This window comes from Narcine bancroftii, chromosome 3, assembly GCF_036971445.1.
Source record: "Narcine bancroftii isolate sNarBan1 chromosome 3, sNarBan1.hap1, whole genome shotgun sequence".
In the NCBI taxonomy this organism is placed as follows: Eukaryota; Metazoa; Chordata; class Chondrichthyes; order Torpediniformes; family Narcinidae; genus Narcine; species Narcine bancroftii.
The window spans coordinates 131,793,471-131,818,232 of NC_091471.1; the positions used below are offsets into that span (position 1 = coordinate 131,793,471).

The 24,762-nt window shown below is 39.8% G+C and overlaps 1 protein-coding gene across 4 annotated transcripts in view; it reads left to right on the forward strand.

The window, feature by feature from the left end:
* The window catches only part of ldb2a (LIM domain binding 2a), a 576,008-nt gene that overhangs the window by 300,702 nt on the left and 250,544 nt on the right, over positions 1–24,762 (forward strand). For all 4 annotated transcript variants that reach the window (XM_069925127.1, XM_069925126.1, XM_069925128.1 and 1 more), the window contains one exon: positions 22,424–22,526. In XM_069925127.1, the coding sequence (XP_069781228.1) occupies positions 22,424–22,526 (103 nt within the window). The remainder of the gene's footprint in view (positions 1–22,423; positions 22,527–24,762) is intronic.

A 24,762-nucleotide genomic window follows, 5' to 3' on the forward strand; every position in this document is an offset into this window, starting at 1 on the left:
TCACACCAAGACACAAGAGCAACTTGTCCGTGAACTACTCTTTGCAGACGATGCTGCTTTAGTTGCCCATTCAGAGCCAGCTCTTCAGCGCTTGACGTCCTGTTTTGCGGAAACTGCCAAAACGTTTGGCCTGGAAGTCAGCCTGAAGAAAACTGAGGTCCTCCATCAGCCAGCTCCCCACCATGACTACCAGCCCCCCCACATCTCCATCGGGCACACAAAACTCAAAACGGTCAACCAGTTTACCTATCTCGGCTGCACCATTTCATCGGATGCAAGGATCGACAATGAGAAAGACAACAGACTCCCCAAGGCAAATAGCGCCTTTGGAAGACTACACAAAAGAGTCTGGAAAAACAACCAACTGTAAAACCTCACAAAGATTAGCGTATATAAAGCCGTTGTCATATCCACACTCCTGTTCGGCTCCGAATCATGGGTCCTCTACCGGCATCACCTACAGCTCCTAGAATGCTTCCACTAGCATTGTCTCCGCTCCATCCTCAACATTCATTGGAGCAACTTCATCCCTAACATCGAAGTACTCGAGATGGCAGAGGCCGACAGCATCGAATCCACACTGCTGAAGATCCAACTGCGCTGGATAGGTCACGTCTCCAGAATGGAGGACCATCGCCTTCCCAAGATCGTGTTATATGGCAAGCTCTCCACTGGCCACCGAGACAGAGGTGCACCAAAGAAGAGGTACAAGGACTGCTTAAAGAAAGCTCTTGGTGCCTGCCACTTTGACCACCGCCAGTGGGCTGATATCGCCTCAAACCGTGCATCTTGGCGCCTCACAGTTCGGCGGGCAGCAACCTCCTTTGAAGAAGACCGCAGAGCCCACCTCACTGACAAAAGACAAAGGAGGAAAAACCCAACACCCAACCCCAACCAACCAATTTTCCCTTGCAACCGCTGCAACTGTGTCTGCCTGTCCCGCACCGGACTTGTTAGCCTCAAACGAGCCTGCAGCTGATGTGGACATTACCCCTCCATAAATCTTCGTCCGCGAAGCCAAGCCAAAGAAGACATTGATGCACAGTGCTGTAACTAATTGAGGTCTCCCTTGTTTAAGTTCAAAATACTTTTTTTGTTGAACTTTTGAACTTCATATGACTTGAAAGGTTAAATTCAATGTGGTCATGACATTCAGCATCCTATGTATCTTGTGCCAAATACAGATTCAGCAAGTATCTATGTCTTCATAACAATTATCTACATCAATTCTATAAAATTAAGGTCCTGGCATCAATTCCTGGGGCACATCATTCATTACAATTTGACAACCAGAAGAAAATCCATGTACGTACTCACAGTTCCTGTTAGTCAGTAATCCATATGTTCCAATGTTACTTTACCATCATAAACTTTTATTTTCCAATTAAACCTTTGGTGCCTTCTAAAAATCTAAGTATAGTAGATCCACGGGTTCTCCTTTATCTTCTCCCCAGCTTACTTATTTCTGCATAAAACACAAATCAATTGTTCAGCGTTGATTCACCTTTCACAGTGAGTTCATAGATCTACAGCTGATGATTGTTTGCACGTAGTTGTTGACTACTGTAGTTAGATGGCCCGATTTGGAAATTCTACAGCCTGTTGTGTTCTGCAGCAGTGAGGTGGGATAATGAGCTGCCATTCAACAGTGTCGCCGTGAGGAAGTGCAGCCATTCTACATTCACAGTGGCACCTTGTTGTTGCCATGCCAGGTGCAGACAGAAGAAAGCCAGTTGTACTGTTTGTGTCAAGGTTAAAATCACAGAAGCAAGAGAAAGCATTTCTAGCACTTTGATTTTATTTCTGATTTTCAGCAGCTGCAGTTCTGTTTTGCTTTCAGAAGCAAGAATTATATTACATTTTACAAAAATGTAGAAAATCTTCACATTTCACATTCAGAGACAGGAATCCTATATGTACACATCTTCCAAAGATATCTAATTGAGGCAAATGACCATAATTTTCTGTGAGCATGATGAAGCCAAGAGAAGCTGTAGGAAAGCAGATAAAGCGTGGGGGTGCATTTCATGTGAAATGCATCAACTTGAAGCTCCATAATCCATAATACAGCCAATTGAGGTGATGCATGCATCAACGGGTTCACAAGGCTTCACACAAAACACAACATTGTTCAAGGCTCTCTGAGCACCATGAACCACAAGTGAAAGAGTGGATAAAGTCAAGATTCCAAAACTGAACAATTCCAATTGGCACAATTGTAAATAGCTATTTCTGAATTATTTTCTGTTGAAAATTTATTTTTAAAAATTATAAATATAATAATTTTTTTGGTATCATTACATTTTGCCTTGACCAAAAGAAAAATGTAAAGGCTAATAAAATCAAAATGTTTCTTATAATTAATATTAAGCGAGATGTAGTCTTATAATCTTGAATTGCTGTTGTATGCATTCTCCTTTTAAGAAGATTGTGTAGTTGGCCGGGGCAATAAATAAAGTAGCCATGTTTTAATTGTGTTCAGTATCATGTTAAGTATAAGAACTGAAGCTTTTGAAGTTGATGTAGTGTAAGGTAAAACATCATGAGATGGGAATGTGTAAGGAGTTACCCTGTTCAGGGCTGTAACAAGATGTGAATGCATCCTTGTACTTACAAGATAAGAGAGACATTGATGGATTGAGAGGCAGGAAGCTAGCAGGGAAAGGATAGCAACAGTTTTAGTCATTGGACAAGTAATGATATGATGATGTTCTAAGCATGTATCCAAGGGTATAAAAAATCACCATTTTGCTGATAACGGCAGAATGCATTCTCCGACTAACATGGTTAGTTGCAAGTGTTACAATCCGGTAATAAAGAACAAAGAACCCTGATTTCGACTCAGTCTGGTGTTTGTCTCACTCATTCATGAACAAAGCAGACCTAACAGTAGTGAGAATGGAAAGTAGTGGGACAGGACCTTATGACAGATGCTTGGGCCGAGTGATGGGTATGTTGTGTGCTGGGTAGATGAGTGGTTTGGGATTTGCAGGTGTGTATGGGGATGGAGGAGGGAGTTTGGGTTTGGTGAGCTGGACCTGTTTGGTGGGAAGGTAGAGCTCTTGGTTGACAACATACTTTCCAAAATCTCCTGTTTTTTGGATGCAAGACTGTCAGATTAGGGGCCAAGTGTTCAAGCAGATTTTGGGTCACAGGAAGGTTCTGTTCATGAGAATCGTTTGTAACCCAAATTTTTCATTTGTCAGAAATGAACAAAAACAAGTATGTAGGAGAGGATCACAGAAACATCTGTGACGGGAGAGTGAAGAGGTGCTAGAAGAGCGTCTCCCATCTGGCTTCTGCTTAGTGCTCCGAGCTCTGCTCATCTGCCCCCTTCCCCTGATTGTTGCAGCATTTTCATATGTAGGGAAGTCGGGCATACAAGTTGACCAGGCATTGTAATTGCAAATAATTACCACCAATTCTACAGTTGTAGTATATGCAATAAGGAGGAAACTCCCTGACTCTGACAACAGAGAGATGAGTAATTTGTCCAGTTCATCTCAGGACATGAGGATGCTGTTTTATTTCTGTACCATGACTCCTGAAAGCAAGGTAGCACACACATTCCAAAACCTTGCAGGGTTGATGGGAAAGCTTTCTTTTTACTGATAGAAAGGGATTCGCAGATACTTTTGTTTTAAAAGTTGAAAAAAGGAGCTGTTGTTCTGGTAGTTAAAATTTTTTATTTGTGTGAAGGTTTTATTTTGAGGATGGCAGACACTCCACCACTGTGGAAATTCTGTCACAGGTTGAAATGAGAGTTTATTGTCAAAACACAAGTTCACTGTAAAAATGCACTGAAATTCTTCTTGTTTTCTGCCATCACAAAGGTAAATAAAATGACCACACTAAAAAAAATACATGTAAGAGGAGAGGATAGATAAATATTCACAGTTTCAGTTAGTACAAGAAAAATGTGATGTTCTTTAGTTCTGGAATAGTTTTCAGGTTAGAGAGTTACAGTATGGGGTTCATAAACCTGATAGTTATTCGGAAAAAAAGCTGTTTTTTTGAACTTAGAGGTTCCAGGCTTCAGGTTTCTGTACCTTCTGTGTGAAGTTAGCAAGTGAGAAGAGAGCATACAAGGGTGATGGGATCATTCATGATGTTGGCCACTTTCTGATGCGGAACTTTACATAGGTGCTTTCACTGGATGGGATGTTGTTTCCCACGATGGATTTGATTTGGTTTGCTGGTTTCAGAAGCCTTCAGTCTTCCAGGAAACTCAAGTTTTCAAACTATTCTGAGGATCCATTGTTGGGTATGTGGGTGATGTGATCTGCCCACTAGAAGTGGTTGTGAATGTAACTGGAGGCTCATATTTATCAGTAGATTTGGGGTGTCTTGAAATATTCTTGGAGACATATCACCAATGCTTAGAAATGTCTGCTGTAATTTATCCACATCCTTTGTTCATATGTGAGGACAGAAATCACTTGCTCAGAGCATGAGCTTGCTGCCAGATTGATGGTTTTGGTTTTCATACTCTCTTTTCCTCAGAGGGTAGTGTGTAAAAGTAATGATTGATTATTCATTATTGATCTTTGCCTTCGCTAACCAATCATACATCAACTAGATTGCCCTCCAAGCTCTTCTATATCCATTGAATCTACATTGTGTAGATTACATTACACAAATATATTTTGATGCCTTATGAAAAATAACAGAGCAGCTATTTGGTAAAATGCAGCATGAGAAGTGGAGAGAGATCAGATCAGATTACTATGATGTTCATGCTGTGTTACCTGGGGCTCAGAAGGAGCAAGGAAATGGATAACCAAATAACTTGCTTCTCTTGAGCAGCACAAGAGAATGCAGATGCTGAAATTTGATGCTGCTCTACTGGAGAAACTCAGAGGATCAAGTACCATCAGAGGGAGAAAAATAATCAATGATGTTTCGGCTTCTGTGCTTCCAAAAGGGTTTTGGCTTGATCCGCTGAGCTCTTCCAGCAGAGCGTGGTGGACCTGTTTCTTTTGCTGTTGATTGAAGGATGGATGTTAGCCAGAAGTCTTGAATTTTCGAATGTTGATAGAATCCTAATGACCACCTTGATCTTAAGTTTGGTTGATGTCAGGTGAAATTTCTCTTTCCTGTAATCCAATGAAAGGCATAAAAATGGCAGCCATTTACTGTAAAGTTTTGAAAAATTGCCCGTGAAGCTGCACTCCACTCACAGGAAAAGAGATCTGGATTTTTTTTTTGTTCACCTACAGTTTGATTAGGTCCAGTGTTATTCTAAACATTTGATTGAAAGTGGGATCTTAAGCTTCTGAATTAACTTTCTGTATGTTGAACCAGTGCAGTTGTGCATTCATTGACTGATGGGCCTCAAATAGAAGAACAGCTTAAAGAGTCAAGACCACATTTGGTGTCATCTGGTAATGAAGTCAATTAGCTGCCAAAATGCAGCTTAATCTGTAGCTTGTGATCTTCGCAAGACGCTTTATTGAACAGTTTCTTGATTGACAGAATTAGTGCAAGATTTTACATTAGTGGTTCCTGTTATTTTGTTGGTGGTGTTTCTCAGGAATATTTTTAAAATGACATAAAGTTTAAAAAAAAAAGAATGTGTGGTCAGAGGATATGATAGTAAAATAGCCCCAGAACAGCTTGAAGCTGTGACAAGTCTTAATTATCACAAATATATAATCTTTGCCTTGCTAAGAATGATTGTTGTATTTCAAGTTATTTATGTGAGATGCAATGTTGTGGAAAGATGTCAGTTATTTTTCTATAAAATTAAAATGAAGAACTTCCCTCTGAGTGTTTAAATAAACACTCAAATCTTTTTATGTTGTGCCAAGTGGTTTATTAACCTTAACAAGAGACATTTTGCTTGCTCAATGTAGTTTCACATTTTTGCTACACCCTGCTGCAAATATGTAATTTTCAAGCTGTGTTTAAAACTTTGTAGAAAACCATTATTTTACAGTGTTTTGTGATAATTTTGAAAACTTTAAAAAATGTAAATTTTGACATACAGCTCAGTAACAGGCACTTTCGGCCCACGAGCCCTTGTCACCCAATTGACCTTGGGTATGTTTTAAGTGGTGGGAGGAAAACTGAGCAACCTACACAGACATGGGGAGAACATAAAAATTCCTTCCAGGCAGTGTGGAATTCGTATCCTGGTCCTGGTCATTGGTGCTGTAACAGCATTGCGGTAATCGCTACACTAACTGTGCTGCCCACTTATTGCATTATGTGCAACAAGTGAATGATGAGTTTTTCCATGTACAGCATTGAAAAGAGATACCTTTGTGATTAAATAGGTAAAATTTGAAAAAAATTTAATGGATCCATTAGAATTGAGTTAATTGACCTGGTTGGTACGAAATAATGGACTGGAGTTTTCACTTTGTGACAAACGAGCAGCACCAATCTTTTATTACATTTATTCCTAACCACAGAATTTCTATTGAGTTTTGACAGGAACTTGCTTTAAATCTGAAGGAGTAAAAGTAGATTTTATGTCCCTTGAAGTTGTGTGATATCGAAAATTTATCATGCCATCAAAAGTATACGTCGACAGGAATATAAAAGATGCAACTTTTTATGGTGAGATTAATTCCCCTTTTTTAGTAAAGTTAAATTAATGCATTTGAATCGTAATGTAGGGTGGTGGGAGGGCACAGTTAATTTATTCATTCGCAGAACAAACTTCTTGCCGATGTCTCATGAAGTTGATACTGAGTTGAGAAGGGAACTCCAGGGTGTTGACTCAGCAATTAATTTATTTAATTTTGGATGTGGAAAACATGTAGGTGGTGGCATTCCGACTCACCTGTGGCATATTCTTCTCTTGATGGTAATGGTGGGAGGGTGCGAGATGCTCAAAATGTTGGCAAGGCTTTAGAGAAGGTGAATCAGCTCTGACCTCTTGTGTGGTCCATCCACTTAGTTTTCCTGTTGATTATGACACCCAGGAAATTGATGGTGCAGATTTAGTGATAATATAACTTGTTATTATCAAATTATTAGAGTTCTGTTGGGCATGCTGCTGCTTGGCATTATTTTGCAGTGCACCTGTCACTCATCACAATCGTTCTTTCCTGAAAATTGTCAAGGATTTGCTGAAGTGGCCATGTGCTGCTTCACTGTAAGATGATTTCTGAATGGAAATGAATGCGAGGCCATCTTCAGTGAACCTTCCTGCTTCATTCACTATGATTGGTGCTGGAAATGATTGGACTGGGAACAACACTGCAAGCAAAAACTGCAGCAGTGTGCTGGAGCTGAGAGGATTGATCTCCAACAGGCCAACCATATATGCCTTTGCATGAGAAATGACAGCGGTGAGCTTTCCTCTCAACCCCCACTGGTATCGCAGGATGCTTGATGTCAGTCGCTCTGTCATTTCAACTCTAAATTTGGTCTCTTTTTGCTTGTCTGAAACACAGCTGTCATGAGGGATGCAGCAAAGTGGACCTAGTTAGAACCAAAGCTTAGCATCTGCGAGTGGATTTTTTACAAGAAGATGTCACTTGGCAAAACAATCATTGACACTTTGATCACTTTACTGATGACTGAGTCTAATGTTGTGGTAATTGACTGGATGACTGAAAGGATAACACTAAAGCTTTGACACCATTTCTGCTGCAAAATCTTGTTCATTGGTATGATGTCCAAAGCCCTGTGGATGAGTTCAGTCGAGCACAGAATGCCCAATCTGAAGTGAAAACACCAAAGCGAGACACCAGATCAATCGGTGGAAGTAATGGCACTGGGAACAAGCAGAATTACCTAACAGAGAGCATTTTAAAGTGTCTCTCAGCTAAATATTTCCAATTCAGGTATCATAGAGCAGAAGTTTTTGCCATTCAGTTTGAATGCATGACTTCATTAAAATGAACTTCCATTTAAACCTGGCTTCATGTAATGTAGAGAAATGTCAGGCATTGCAAAAAGGATGGAGGAGTACAAAAGCTGCAGATGTTGGAATCTTTCAAGATTCAAAGTTCAATTTATCAATCATAGCAATAAATCAGAGTCGTATCACATGAAATTTCTTCATCCCTGCTGCAAGGCAGACAGATTTGCTACTGGCAGGAATTGCCTAAGCATCTCTTACAATCTTACAGTCAGAGAGAGAGTAAGGGAAAAGAGAATCCCCCCCCCAGAGTCCCTGAGTGTCCGTAGATTCACCTCCAGTGCTTCTGCAGCCTCCACAGCCAGACAGAGTCCAGTCCTACCATTGGCAACCCAAGCTCCAGATGCAAACCTCAACATGATCAGGAACCCTTCAGCAGACTCAGCGCTTGAATATACAACACCATCCTTGAGATACAGCGCAAACTTGAGAACAACGCATCATATTCTTTCTAGACACCTTAAATCTAATGGTATGAACATTGAGTTTTCTGATTTTAGGTAACCCCCCCAACTCCATCTGATTCCACTGTTTATATCTCTTCTTTACCTACCCAGTACTTATTTTCTGTCTCTAACTTTTCTTTCCCCTTCTTTGTGATTTCTTTCTCTACCTGTCTCTCCACTTCTCATACCTTCTGCCCTGTATTCTATCACCTCTGGCCTCTCCCCTTGTGTCTTTCAAGCTTTAATAGCATATATGACCTGGCTGGAAACGTTAACTGAGGATTTTGACGTGTGGATGCTGATTTAACCTGCTGAGTTTCTCCAGCAATTCTTTGTCTGATCTTAAAAAAGGATACTTTCCACGTTACATCTGAACACTGTTTTTTAAATGGAATATTACTGTTCCAGTATCATTAAAACAAACAGAATTGGGTTTTGAAATTTTTTTTCATTAATAAAGGAAATCAAGCAGTGAGATAACTTGGAGAATGTTGTGTTCTTTGGAATTAACAATACTTGGGCGGACAAAGTTTCAAGGAAACATGAAGGATTGTTTCGGAAATCTTCACGATTAAAGTCCCAAGTTAACCGTTTAAACCACGCAGTGTGATATTTGGCTGCTGTAAAAGTGCCACGTGTAATAGATAAATGTGCTGGAAAACTGAGTAGGTCACACAGCATCCATCGAAAGTAAAAGTGCCTGGGCCCTTCCTCGGGCTTCCTGATGACACCTTGGTTACCTGATATTTCCTATGGATTCTGCGTGACTTGCTGAGTTTCTCCACCACATATGTGCATTGCAATCAAACCCCGCATCTGCAGGTTTTTTTTTGTTTAATTTAAAGTGTAATACTTTTTGAGCACATTTTTGAGCCTGTGTGTATTATGTTGATAGCATACCTGTTTTGATATCTGGATTGGTTGAATACATACCTGTTTTGGTATCTGGATGGATTGAATACATGCCTTTTTTGGTATCTGGATGGGTTGAATACATACCTGTTTTGGTATCTGGATGGGTTGAATACGTGCCTGTTTTGGTATCTAGATGGATTGAATACATGCCTGTTTTGGTATCTGGATGGGTTGAATACATACCTGTTTTGGTATCTAGATGGATTGAATACATGCCTGTTTTGGTATCTGGATGGGTTGAATACATACCTGTTTTGGTATCTGGATGGGTTGAATACGTGCCTGTTTTGGTTTCTGGATGGGTTGAATACATACCTGTTTTGATATCTGGATGGGTTTCAGCACTTCCTTTGTTTATTCACCTGTCCTCTCGGTGTTCAATTGTGAATAGATGATAATTGCTTAGAGATACTTGCTACTGTATTGTGTAGCAAAGCTGAAAATTCTTTTCATAAATCTTAGGCACTGTTTTTTTATGATGCTTCTTTTATGTATCAAGTGTCTTGACATACACAAATTATTTTGACAAGGGTGAAATGTGAAAATCAATGTCTGTTTATTAAGTGCCATCGAGTGGACTTTCATGAGACTTGGCTTGATGTAGCACCCATTGAAAAACTCTGTAATTGAATAGTGCTGAGTCCACAGAGTGCCGATTGTCGACCAACACTGATAAATCTCCATTCAGCAAGTTTCCTGGAGTCACGTCTCAATACATATGATTAACAGGATGCCGCAATTCATTTTCAGACAGATCTTGTTACTTAAAATGCAGTTCAGTACTGGAAAAGAATTGTGAATGGTGCTTTTTATTCTTTGTGCTTTTCCTTCAGTTTACTATATTCTCTGTGTCTACTATAGTAATGTGAAAAGATAGAATGTAAAGTTCAAATTCAGGTTGCAAGTTAAAAATGCATCTGAGCCAATGACTGATTGCATGGAATTTGGATTTTGCTTTGTGCAAGGAATTTGGATCTTGCCTTAAGCAAGTTCAGCGATTCTGAACAAAATATAGTTTCCTTCAGTGTTCATTATTTTAGGACTTGAATGTTCAAATTTGCACATCTGGTTTGACTTCAAGTCCAGGTCATATTACATAAAAGATTTAATACAATGGATATTGTACATCCTTGAGCATGAGAGATCTGAAGGTACTGTAGGCATCTGGTTGTGGTGATGACAATTCTGATATAATTGTAGTTTGTTGCTCAATTAATTGTCTATAAAGCTATCAACGGTGCTGAAAGAATGGAATAAGTTAATTAAAATTATGAAAGTGGTTAACTAGTGGATAGAACATTTGTTACATTGACCATTGATGGAGTAGCTAAATGTCGTGCAAAAACCAGTCTACTGGAGGGACTTAATGGGAGAGAAAAAATTGTCTAAGTTTCTTTTCCATCTTTGAAGACATTTTTCTCCTCTCTTCGAAATGTCGAGTTCTTTTGTATCTGCTGATGTTGCTTTGCCTGCTGAGTTCCTCTAGCAGATTAATTTTTTTACTCCAGATTCGAGCATCTGCAAACACTCAACCAATGTTGTGATGTCATGTATAATATCAGAGTTGCATTTGCAAATTATGCAACATTGTGTTGGTCCAGACTTTACTGACAAAGGCTTACCATCTTCAATCTCCATTTCCTTTGACATGGTTCGCTTTTGAGCAGTGACATTGACGCTCAGAGTTACTAGCATTTCCCAGAAAAAAAAATCCAAACTGTGCAATTAGTATGGCGGATAGCTTGTTGCTAGTACAGGACCAGTGACTCGGGTTCTCATCCAGCACTCTCTGTAAGGTATTTGTGCATTCTCTCCATGTCTGCGTGGGTTTCCTCTGGGTGCTTTGGTTTCCAAAAACGTTACAAGGGTAGAAGGTTAATTGGTCACTTGGGTGTATTTGGGCAGCGTGGGGTTGTAGACTGGAAGGACTTCTTACTATGTTGTATCCCTAAATTAAAAAAAAATTCAAATCCTCAATATTCAGAGCTTAAAATTATTGTTTTTTTTGCAAAATGTGAACAAAGTAGAACATTCTACTATTCTCTTCAATCTCCTGTTCGGAGAAGTTGAATGAGCTACTGCCAGAATCCTCTGCCTGTTGAGAAGTAGGAATTTAGAATCTAATTAGATTGAATACTTTTCTTTGAGTATGAGAGATCATTTCCAGATCTGTAAATGGCACAAAACCAGATAGTGATGGAAACTGAAAAGAACAGTATCTGATAGAGAATGCGCAAGTGGGAAGAGACATCTTGGGTAAAATTTAATGCAGAGAAGTCAAAGCTTTTGGAGATCAAAGGAAATGAGGCAATAGAAAATGGTAAATTTTGACATTGGTACAGGAACAGAAGGACCTTTGGGTATGCATACATAAATATGTGAAGCTGGCAAAACATTGATGAATCTGTTGAAAAGCCCTTGTAATATTTATGAATGTACATTATGAAAGCAAGGAAATTATGCAAACCCTTCGCAAAGCTTTGCATAACCTGCAGGAGGACCACAGTGGGTCAAGTAGTATGAGTGGAAGAGGTAAGCATAGTCAATGGTGCAGGCCAGAACCCTCCATCAGGATTTCACTAAGTGACTTAAGTCCTAATGAGGGGTCCATTAATGAGGGGTCCAGCATTAACAGAAATTTTTTTTTCTCTCTTGTGGGACTGAACTCTGAAGAACGATCTGGTGAATTCTTGATGAAGGGTTCTGGCCTACAAGATTGACCTTTTTGTTTCTCCCACCGATGCTTCTCAACCCACTCAGTTCCTCCAGCAGATTGTGTGGGGCTTTGATTTCAGTATCTGCACTTTTTCGTATTCCTTCATAATGTCTGTTATACTTAGACCTTATCTGCAAAATATTATTGTATAAGATGACTTGTGTATAAGTCAACCCCCAGAATTTCCACTTGTTGCAAGTTTTGAGCTATACTCAGTGTATAAGGTTGCAGCGAGTATTTACAAGCATGGTGCAATGGAGGGAGGTTTCAATAATGTCAGAAGACTGGGGGGAAAAGGCGTTGTTCTTAGAGCTAAAAAGATTAAAAAAGAATGAAGGGTTGCTAGTTACTTGTGAGAGTAAATTGTATCTTCACTTGTGAGGAAACATTTGCAATCAGAAAGAAATCGATAGTTTTTTAAAGAACTGGCAAAGGCCCGATGGACTAAAAGAGCTAAGTAATAATTATTTGGTCTGTCATAGAACATTGTTGGAATATTCAGAACTAATTGCACAAACTGGAGATCTGAGAGTACTTTGCAGGTCAGACGGCATTAGTGGAGAGAGAAAGAGGGAATTGGTCTGTGACCTTTCAGCAGACTATAAATGCTCCATCAGAAATTAGATAGAAAACATTGTGGGTGGCAGAGTGGCGCAGTTCCTGGAGCTGCTGCCTCAGCACCAGAGTCCCGGTATCAGTTCTTGATTTCAGGGCCTGAATGTGTGAAGTGTGCTTGTTGCTCCCTTGTGATCACATGGATTTCCTTCAGGTGCTCTGGTTTCCTCCCACATCCCAAAGACATGCACATTTAGCAGGCTAATAGACCGTTGTAAATGATTGAATCAGAGGAGTTTAAAAGGGTGACACGAGCTGAAGGGCTTGTGCGATATCTATTGATGGCTAAATCAATGAAGCAACAAAATGAATGGAGATAAATGGAAGTCCATTCTGAAGGAGGAGTGTACGTTGCTCGAGAAGAAGTGGTAGTGAATTAAACAATAATTACAAAAAGAAAAAAATGGAAGATTCTGAATATTGGAAATCAAAAAGTATATACGTATATTGTATATGCTCAGAAGGTCAGACCAGATCAGTGGAGAGAAGAAAATATTTTGGATCAATGATCTTCCATTAGAATCATTTTTCAGAAATACTCTGTGATTAGTTCAGGTCACATCATGTGGTAAGTAATTTAGTTTAATCTAGAGTTACAGCACGGTAACGGGCCCAACTGGCCCTTGAACTGGTGCCACCTAATTATACCCACGTGACCAATTAATGTACTAACCCTTTGCCTTTAGAACGTGACTAAAATCTGGAACACCCAGAGGGAACTCACATGGTCACAGAGAGAATGTCCAAACTCCTTGCAGTCAGTGATGGATTCTAACCTGAGTTGATAGTGATTTAATAGTATTATATTAACCGCTAGGCTAACAATGCTGCCCTGAATTGTATTGGTCATTTTCTGTGATGAGTTCCCCAGCATCTGGCTTCTCTGCAAAGCACCATTGTGGATATAATAAATACCAGAATTATTGTATAGTGCAGTTGAAATATATTTGTGTGTTTTGTTGAGATGTTCAATATTCAAAGTTTTTTGTTTGTAATGAAATTCCTGTGTAAAGCCACCACACGAAACATTTCAAGCACTACTTGGAAATGGTAGATTGCATTTCTGTAACTGATGACAGATGTTTTTCAGTACATAGTGTGAGTCACAATTATGTGCCTGGGAATATTTTTCTCAGCTTTGAATTCAAACTTTATGAGTGTAACTTTTTCTTCAGTTGCTTTCAGGGTCATTTAGTGAATTAAATGCTGATCTTTTTCCAAATCTGGATGTCATATGAACTGGATTAACGTAGATGAAGTTTATTAAGTTTAAAATGAGCATCTCATTAAAACAGAGGGAAAAATGTGACATGATTGCTTCCCACTTAACTCTCAAGAGTTCCAAATTGAAGCATTGGTAAATCTTCACAATGAAAAATTCACAGATTGATTTATTTGTGGTGGAATTTCATTCACTTTTAGTGTGACAAAACTGGAGCGTTTGCCTCTCTGAGCTTGTAGTGCGATTTTGTTAAATTTTTGCAAATTGAATCTCTATTTTTCTGCATTAGTGACAGCTTGTGCTGCATTGACTTGGAAAGCTCTGCAGCTTGAGTCGATAAAACGTTTGTAAACCGTGAAGTGGTGACATTTCAGCTGGTCTAACAGATCAAAGTGTAACACTTGTTGAACATTGTAATTTGTTTGACATCCAAAATGTGCCAGCGTGAATTATGTAATCTCTCGTTTGCTTTGATGTCAGGATGGGCTGCAACATTTTCCCTCACCTATTTGACCTGAGTTTGATTACGAATTGTCAGTTCAGTTCAGTACCCTGTATCCGAAACACTTGGGACCAGATGGTGTTCAGATTTTACGGTTTTCGGAACAAAACTGAAAAAAACCCCAAAAACTGCACAGTAGTATCAGCAGAATACTTGTATCAGCTCATATGCGTAAGCAGAAATAATGTTTAATATATACATTACCAAAAAAAAATCTTGATCTCTGCCACCGTTCCCCAACACCTTCCACTTGCCGCCACCAGTCCCTGATTTTGGTCCCCGTTCCTGCCGGGAGCCTGAGGTCCCCGCTTCTATCCAAGGTGACTTCTTCAATGCAGATGACACTGCACCCAACGTTGACAATGGAGTCGCCGTCTCCGACTCAGCTGCAGCCGATGTTGAAGACTTGAACTCAGCTCTATTTGGCACTTTCCCAGGCAGAAGCAAAGATTTCATTTTTTTTACACTGTTATTATAATCAAACTGGTGCCAACAGAGCGTCAGAGCCCCACATGGGCAAGTTAGGTGTTGAATTTTTTTCACTTGTGACGACATGTCAGCACTAAAAAAAAGTTTGGTTTTTGGATCTTTTCGGAATTCAGAACTTCAGATATGGGGTACCAGACCTGTACCTGCTTTTGGTCAAGAACAGGCAAGTCCACAGATTTAGATTTTTTTTTGGAAGGATAAGTAAGGATCCTTTGGCTCAGCCATTCTCAATGGGGGTCATATGGCCCCTCCTGGGGGCCACAGAACATTTAAGAGGGGACATGAACTGAAATCATAAATTTTTAAAAATGTTATTGGTAGGAAAAAAGTGTGGAAGTAACTAACGAAACAACTGCTTCACAGATAAGGGGGCCATAGCCAAAAAAAGGGTTGAGAATGGCTGCTTTGGCTCATCGAGCCTTCTGTGCTTTTATGTTGGTTCCTTTGCAACCTGAATACCCTGGGCTATTGTAACTGAGTAAATCATTCTGAAATGTTTAAATGTAAGTTACCTTAAATGATATCTTTATGTATATATCTGATTACAGCTGTATTTTATGATGTGTATTGTGTGCGCACTGTGGTCTGGAGAAACGCTGTTTCGTCTGCTTGTATATGTTCATTCAGATGTTAATTAATTTGAACTTTTCTCCATCTGTGGCATCCTGTTGCACCGCTTTGTGCAATGAAAATTCTCCTCAATTCAATTTTAAGTATACTTCGTCTGAATTCCAAGGTTATGGGATTGATATTAATTCCATCAGCGTCACAGGAGCAGGGGCTGTGAAGGTGTTACTGAAGGGGGCAGTGGTGGATTTCAGAAAGGAGGCTGACTCTCACCATCTTTTATGATAAATAAAAACACGGAAAATACTGGAAATACACGGCAGGTCAGACAACTGTGACAAAGGGCCTTTCACCTGGCACCCCAATTAACTTTCACTTTTCACAATCTGAGCCTAATCTGCTGAGTGTTTCCAGCATTTTCTATTTTTATTTCAGATTTCCAACATCTGCAGATTTTTAACACTCTTTTCTCATCATCTTTACTTGTAAGGCAGGGAAAGGCTGATTTCTCCAAATTGTGCTGCCATGTTTATGATAAAGTTGCACCTCAATTAAAGCAGCTGAATGTACATATGCAAATTTCCATTGTGCAATTTAAAAATTATTTTACGACCTCAGGAGACAAAATTAGGCAGATGGTCATTTTGTGATGAGCGCATTGTGATTTCTGGGTGGCATATAGGCACAGTGAGTGGCTGGAGAAAAAGTTGGAGATTGGTGTGAGAAAATGTGAAGTCATGCACTTTGGTAAAAAGAATCAAAAGGCTGGAGATGAGTGAAGTACTGAAGGATCTGGGCACAGTTCCACTGCTGCAACAGTAGAGCTGCCACTGGTGTAGATCCATGGAGAGATAACGCTGCTCCGCAGGGTTCTACTGCCCAGTCCCGTTGCGGATGGCTCCGTACGGGCTTTAAATAGCCTGTTAAAGGAGCTGACAGTGATTTATTTTAAAATCCTATGACCATGGGTTCTGGGCCTAAAATGGTGGTGCCTGTGTTCAGCAAAAGCCCCCAAGGTGTTGCAGACTTCGGGGAAGCAGAGGACTGGTGTAGAGTGCCAGAAAACTGGGAGACCACCCTCTGTTTGAGAAGGCGAAGCAGAGGAGATGACCCTACAGGACAGTGACAGCAGACCAGCAAGGGACTCTGGAGCTGAAGAACACACAGGCGGCAGGCTGTTGGCAATTCGAGGTGAGGAACCCATGCAGGGTATGGGCTGCTGGCAACCATGGTTGAAGGACTCACATCAAACTAGCTCAAGACTGGCTGGAGGTGTACCGGGTATTGGAACTGGCATATGAAAGGCTGCCGAGGGTGCTGAAGGCTTCCTGATCATGTCATAAGTTTGGATCTGAAGCTCAGGTTGATGATGATTTGGACTGGTCTATTTGGCTGCAGAGGCTTCAGGACTGCTGGAGGCAAATCAATGGCCACTCAATGATTCTGGGGGTCTCTCTTTTGCTTCTCTTTCTCTGACTGTAAGGGGCCCATCCCTCTCCCCTCACCTTTTTGTTCGGACACCTGTCGACATTTTACATATCTTGATGAAGGGCTCTTTATCTTTGCTATGTAAAGGACACTGTTTGACCTGCTGAGTTTCTCCAGCATTGCGTCTACTCGATCTCGGTGTCTACAGTCTTGCGTGTTCGACGCCAGGCAATTACTGCTGATGGCATATCTTTGTCTGCCTTATGGCAGACTAAAGTCACTTTTATGCAAAGTTACACATTTTATTCCATGACTGTAAAGAAACCTTGAATCTTAAATCGTAATTGAAGTAAGAAACAGAAGCACATCTACACCAGCCCTGCTCTTTGATCCTGTTCCATTGTCATAAACATCATAATTGATCCGATCTTGATTGTATCACCATTTGCTCATTCTCTCCCAGTACTAATGGACTTTTGTAGTCCAATTTCCACCTTGGATACATGGAATAATTTTGCCTCACAGTTATCTCGTGTACAAAATCATTAGGAGTCATAACCTTGAGGGAAGAAAAATGTTCAAATTTTGAAACTTTGCCATCCTTCCTCTTAATTCTGGACAGAACCCCTCATGGGAATTGTTCTTTCCTCAGGATTTATCCATCCTCAGGATTTGAATATATTTCAATAAGACCTCTATTAGTACAGGTAAAATCAGCCCAACCTTTATTTCTACATCAACCTCTTCATCCCAGGATCCAGAACCTTATGTTGGCCTTAATTTCTTGCTTCACCTGTACACTAACACTTCATGTTTCACATACTGGGGACTCAAATTCATTTACTCTACAATATTTTGTGGCCATATTCCATTTAAATAATTTATGCTTCCTTCTGAAGGGGATAACCTCACAGTTTCCCACATGAGATTTAAATGCTAATTTCTCACCTGCTCACTTTTGTACTCACTATCTTCAACCATCATGGATTTTGAGTGTAATTGTTGAAGGTCTACCATTGTTCCTGTTGGAACCCACCATTTACTGATTGCTAAACGAGAATGACCCATGCATCTAACTCTGTCGTTCTTAACCTTTTTCTTTCCACTCACATACCACTTTAAGTTTTCCTCTCTGCCATGGGTGCTCTGTGATTAGTAAGGGATTGCTTAAGGAAATATGTGAGTGGAAAGAAAAAGTTTGAAAACCACTGTTTTAATCCTACCTCATTGACTTGTTATGTGCACGGTTTCATAACTCCAAAGGAAATGGGCCAATGACAATTTTACTCCAGCAAAATATTTCAGTAACACTTGGGTCTAGAGCAGTGATTTTCAACCTTCCCTTCCCACTCACATACCACCTTAAGCAACCCCTTATTAATCACAGAGCACCGATGGCATAGGGATTACTTAAGGTGGTATATGAGTGGAAAGAAAAAGGTTGAGAACCACCGATCTAGCTTTATTTTTTTAGTTAACCAGTTTGTTATCCTTGTGTGCTCCTATCCCTTGCAATGTTGTTGTAAGTGGCAGCTTTTTAAATGCCTTCTGGAAATTGAAATGCATTATCCCCTCTGATGTTTTCTTTTGCCTACCTTGTTTGTTATATCCCAAAATGTAAATGTTCTTTTTGATTCTACTGATGGTGCTTGATCTGCTGAGTAGGGGTCAAAAAATTAGATCCACTTTGTATAAACCTGGGTTTTTTGTTTCAGAAGGGGAGGCATTAGCATTTGATAAAAATTTAGATGAAACTTGAATACAGAAATATTATTGAACATGTCAAGCAGATGTATGCCAGATCAAGTTGTACATGTATTGTGTCACAAAGAAACATTGAGTGTCCATTTCTCTCCATGGATGCTGCTGGTCCACTAAGGTCCCTCCAGCTTCTCTCTAATCAAGATCCCAGCATCTGCAATTCTTGTTATCATGTGCACTGTCTCCAGAATCATTGGAAATCCACAGAGTACACATTCACAAGATGCCCCTTTACAATGTGTTTCAACAGTTGGAGATTTTGGCTTTCCCAGGATGATGAATGTTTGATTGATTTCCACCCTACAGACAATCAAAAATCCAATATCCTTAAATACGTTCATTATATCAACAGCAAGACTACTTCCCTCTCTATCCACTGTAATAATTGTCCTTTACACTCTTGGATGCCTTTGAAGTCATTCACTATAGCACTGTGAAGATATTGGATGATTTTTGTGCATTTTCTGACTGAATGGACAAAATTCAGCATCAGGATATATTGTCCTGACGTTCGGTGTCTGCAGCAGAATCAGAGTGCAAACATTCATATTATAACCATCTTATGACATAACTATAAAAATATACAATAATATTAAGTGCACGGAAAGTAAGGCAGCGTCTTTGATTCATTGATTATTCAGGAATCTGATGGCAGCGGGGAAGAAGCTGTCCTTGTGCCGCTGAGTGCTCATCTTTAGGTTCCTGTACCTTTTTCCTGATTGTAGCAGAGTGTAGCATGGCCTGGGTGGTGGGATCTTTGAGGATACTGCCTCATGTAGATGTCCTTAATAGAAGTGCCTGTGATGTCGCAGGCCGAGTTAACAACCCCCTGGAGTTTATTCTTGTCCTGTGAGTTGGCGCCTCCATACCAGGCAGTGATGCAACTAGCCAGAACGCTCTCCACTGTACACCTGTAGAAGTTTACAAGAATCTTTGTTGACATACTGAATTTCCCCAGGCACCTCACAGAAAATAGTCACTGGCGAGCCTTCTTTGTGATTGCATCAATGTGGAGGCTCCAGGACAGATCTTTGGAGATGTTGACATTCAGGAATATGAAGTTCTTGATTCTCTCCACTACTGAGCTCTCGATGAGGACTGGGTGTTGTTCCCATAACACCCTCCTGAAGTGCACAATCATGTCCTTGGTTTTTGCTGACATTGAGTGCAATATTGGTGTGACACCATTCAACGAGCTGATCTGTCTCCTTCCTGTACATTTATTCATTGCCATTTATTATTCTCCTGACAACTGTGGCTGTAGATGGCATTAGAATTGTGCCAAGGCGATACACTTGTTGGTATTTAAAGAGTAGAGCTGTGGGCTAACCACGAATCCTTGGGGTGCGCCTGTGTTGATGATCATTGAGGAGGAGACATTATTTCCAATTCATACTGACTGTGGTCTTTCAATGAGAAAGTCAAGGATCCAGTTGCAGAGTGGGATACAGAGGCCTATAGCTTGTGGCTTCTTGACCAGTACTGAGAGAATAATGGTATTGAAGTCCAAGCTGTAGTCTATGAAGAGTAGCTGTGTGTTTGACTTGCTGTTTTTGAGGTGATCCAGAGGTGAATGCAGAGCCAGCAATATTGTATCTGCTGTGGAGCGATTGTGACAATAGGCGAATTGCAGTGGGTCCAGAACTTTGCTTAGGTACCTGTTAATTCTGGCCATGACCAGCCTCTCAAAGCATTTCATCACTGTAGAAGTTAGTACTCCTGGGTAGTAGTCGTTGCTGCAGCCCACGCTACTCTCTTCTTGGGTACTGGGATAATTGATGCCCTGTTGAAGCTGGTGGGAACCTCTGACTGCCATAATGAGAGGCTGAAAATATCAACACTCCAGCTAGTTGGTTGGCGCAGATTTTCAGTACCCTGCCAGATTCACTGTCAGGGCCTGACACCTTACGAGGGTTCACCCTCTTGAATGATGTTCTGATGTCGCCCTCGGAGTCAGATTGACATGGATATTTGTAAAAATAGAACACCTTTGTTATCCAGGACATGCTTCTGTGACTGCAACTCTCTCTGATACTTAGCTGTGGCAGTCTCAAAGGCTGGGATGTTTGAAAGCATGATTTTCTCATTTGGTTTTCAATTAAAACCTTCTAATGAACTTCCTATGCCCTCAGCTGCAGTATGATGAATAACTGTTCTTAATCCACTGGAAGGATTAATGTACTGAAATGGCAGATGACCTTGTCAATATGAACTTTAAGAGGCATTTGGTAAGATAGGCTGATGAAGAAACTTCAGGCAATTTACCTAATTATCTAAAATTTTCTCCTTAAGAGGAGGCAGATAGTAGTGATAGAAGGATGTTGAATAAAAGTCTGTCCAGAACTGAGCTGATTTTAATGATTTGGATGTGAATGTAGTATGTTTGCGGATGACTTGAAAATTAGTGTTGTTGTATATAGCGAGCAAGGTGTTCGAAGGCTTCAGCAAGAAATAAATAAAGGAAAGCTGATTCAGTGTTGGCAGGTGGAATTTAATTCTGATGTGTTTGATGTGAATCATGTTTGGAAATCTTTAATAGGGGTTGCACATGCAGAGTGAATGATAAAACACACAGTAATATTGATGAACAGAGTACAATGGGGCTCAAGTCCATGGTTCTCTGCAGGTGACAACATGGGAAAAAAAGGTGTATGGTCTGCTTGTCTTTACAGCATGGGGCAGGGAATATACGAGTTGGAATGTTATGTGGCAGCTTCACAAAAGATTAATTAGGCCGTACTTAGAGAACTGCATGCAGGTTAGTTCACCTCACTATATGACTTCTATGTTTGTGTTAAGAGGAGGATGTTCCCCAGGATGATGCTTGGATTAGAAGTCTCAAGTTATGGAGAGAGATTGGTAGCCTGAACTTCCCTGGAAAAAAGAAAGAGATAGATACAATTAAAAGAGGCATAGATAGCACAGTTAGTTGATTATTTTTTCATTGGTTAGGGTACCAAAAACCAGCAGACATGGTTTCCAGGTGAGAGGGAAGAGTTTTAAAGGGGATTTGAGGATTTTTTTTTACTCATGGTGATTGATATTTGAAACTTGGTGGATAGAATAGAAGGGTAAAGAATTTGGGATGGATATGTTGGGCTGCAAACTTTGCTTCTGAAGCATGAGAGTATTACATAAAAATAGAAATTGGAGTGAGTATTGAGCAGGTGAAGCAAAGGAGGCTGAGCCGTGACGTGACAAGTATATAAAATTATGCAGGGGATGGAAGAGGTTGAAATCAAGAATTTTGTCCCACGGTGGGTGTGCATCAGATAAAAGACCATGTTTATGGGGGAGATTTTTTTTTCCACGAAAAGTGTGATTGGAATTTTAAATGTAAAAATACAAATCTACTTTTTGTACAACCCAGCATGGACAGCAGATGCGCAGGTGGATAATGGATAAAATAGTGTTTAATTCTTCTTGAAGGTATTTTTCTTGTGCACTACTGAAATATGAGCAAGTCATGTTTGTAGAATGAGGGAACTCTAGCTCTTCACCTTGTGAACTCTTGAACCCACTGTGTTCTTGTCAATGGGACATATATGGAGCTCTCTCCGAGCCTCTAAAAAAAATATTGATTGGTTTGGTTTGGTGAAGTTCCACCAGTTTTATTACTTGTCTTGTATGGTAATCACTCAATATTTATTCCATTGATGAAACAAATGATGAATATATTGCATATAAATTAGGTGATCCCATCCCATCTGGTAAAGGCTTTTTAACTGTATGATGTGTGAAATGTGACCAAGTGCAGTGCTTGTCTTTTCTTTCAAAATGACTGTAATTTTCAAAATGAATGTATTTTCTATGTAGTTTTGCATTTATTTATAATTAATTTTGACACAGGATTAATTCAGTTCCTCTTGAAATTGTTTGTCCTCAGGATAGTGACAACCTCTGGTGGGATGCATTTGCTACAGAATTTTTTGAAGATGATGCAACGTTAACACTTTCATTCTGTTTGGAAGATGGACCAAAGAGATACAGTAAGAGACCATTTTATTTAACTTAGGATAACAAGTGTGAACCTGAATTGGGACTTCAGGCATTGTTTATAGCGTGGGCGTGCAGTGAATGAGGAGGTAATCTATCATCGGGAATATTGAAACATAAATCAGGAAATTTGCTTCCAATCACTTTAATTTCAAAATAACATTGAGATTAGACATGCCCTTTGTAATACAAACATTGCCTTTGTTCAGAAACCAATTAATTCAATTTGCTTTGAAAACTAAAACAGCCTACTTGAGATGTTAGACAGATCCATGGAGAAAAAAATCATATTGATCTTTCTGAATGCTGACCAGATTTCAATTACCCTGCCCTTTCTGTGGATTTGCTGTAGCCAAGGGTTTAAAAAAAACAATTTGATGACCAGGAAAGTTCTGTTCTGTAGAACTAAACTGTACTCACTGATGATAGTAAAACATGGGGGAAGAAGCAATATGGATCAGCTTTTACATAAAATGATGAACATTTATGATTCTCATTTCCCAATCTGCCAGTACTTATATAGAGTAGGGCTGAGGCTCCCTCATAAATTCCACTCAAAACTCCTTTTTAAATCTATAGAAAAGGGGATAATAATGTTTTCAACTTATCTTTTGAAAGTTATTTAGCTATATTTATTGAACTTAGTATCATGTGTCTTTCAGCAACTGTGCATTATTACTTTTGTATTCAACTCTGATTGGATTGGTCTGATAGTGAGATGTCGATGAGAAATTTGACAAGCATCATGGAAAGTAGTGTAATTAGCTCCCATCTATTAAATCTGGGTTAATCAACTCACTCTAAGTACATAAAAAAATGTATATTGATTCTGCTGCTTATTGTAAACACACTGAGAAAAAGTACTTATTGTATGTGACTGCTCCTTCACCAAAGAATGATGCCAATTTGCAGCAAATTTTAGCCACATCCAGTCAAAAAGTTCCTCCTATACACATTAACCCCAGCCTTCTTAGAAATTGCCATCAGTATTTAATAACATAAGAGTGAGTAATGTCAAGGCCTCCATACAAACACAGATTGCGGCCCTGCACTAGTGTGGTGGAGAAGTAGAATGCTACTGGAACCCAACTCCATGTCAGACAATGATCTCAGCTCTTAGCTGATGCTTGGCTGGCCTTTAGAATTGGATCAGGTCTGACTGAAGAGAGAACAATGGTTGCCAATGTGTTTCAGATGCAGAGTGCACCTGCACACTGCCACTCAAAAGATGCATTTGAAAGAAATGAAAGCACTGAATTTCTCAGGCAAGATGTTGAGTGCATTTTCAGGAGGACTAGGTAGTAAGTAATTTCTATTATTTTTGTGGCAATTCAATCCTGCTTGTGAAAGGTGGAAGGCTTGAAAATTATCTTGTTTTGTTTAACATGCTAGCCCAATCCTTCATGTACCAGAGGATGTTTAAAAATAGCTTCTGAAAATTCTGTTGAGGTGTGTAAAATTTGTATTCCAAATCAAGCTCATTTTGTATTAGACGGTGAAGTAGTTATGATTGATTAACTTATGGAACCTTGGTACATTTGTTCCACATTGCTAATTGCGCTTAATAAGTTGTTGGTGAGGGGGCATTATTTAAATGCCACAGTCCACTACTCCACAGACTAATGGGGAGAGAGTCCTAGGACTTGAACTGTGATTAATAAAGAAAAAGTGATATATTTCCTGGATAGGATGGTGCATAATTAGGTGAGGAATCTGAGGTGGTGGTGATGAGCATTGTCTGCTCTTTGACTTAATGAGAGAGTTTGTGAGTTCTGGGTGAGTAATGCGGTGTGTTTTATAGGTGGTACAGTTTATGGCCACCATGCACCAGTGGTGGAGGAAGTTGATGTTTAGAGTGGTGAATGGGGTACCAGTCAAATAAGCAGTTCTGCTTTAGATGGTGGGAAGCTTCCTGCATGTTGTTAGAGCTGCACTCGCAAAGAGAAGCGAAGAGTATTCTGTCAAACTCCAGAATTGTATGCTGTAGATATGGAAAGGCTTTCTGGTGAATATTGATCCCAAGATTATTTATTGTTGGTTGTGAATTCAGTGTTGTTAATTCCAATGAATGTCAAAGATCGATGGTTAAACTGTCTTTAGCTTGTGAAGGACACATTTTCTGCTTCTGATCTAATGACAGCAGGAAGATTCTAATAGTATGTATTTAAAGAGCAAATTGAAGAAAAATTATGTTAACCATTGGTCTAATGATTAAAAATGAATTAGTCC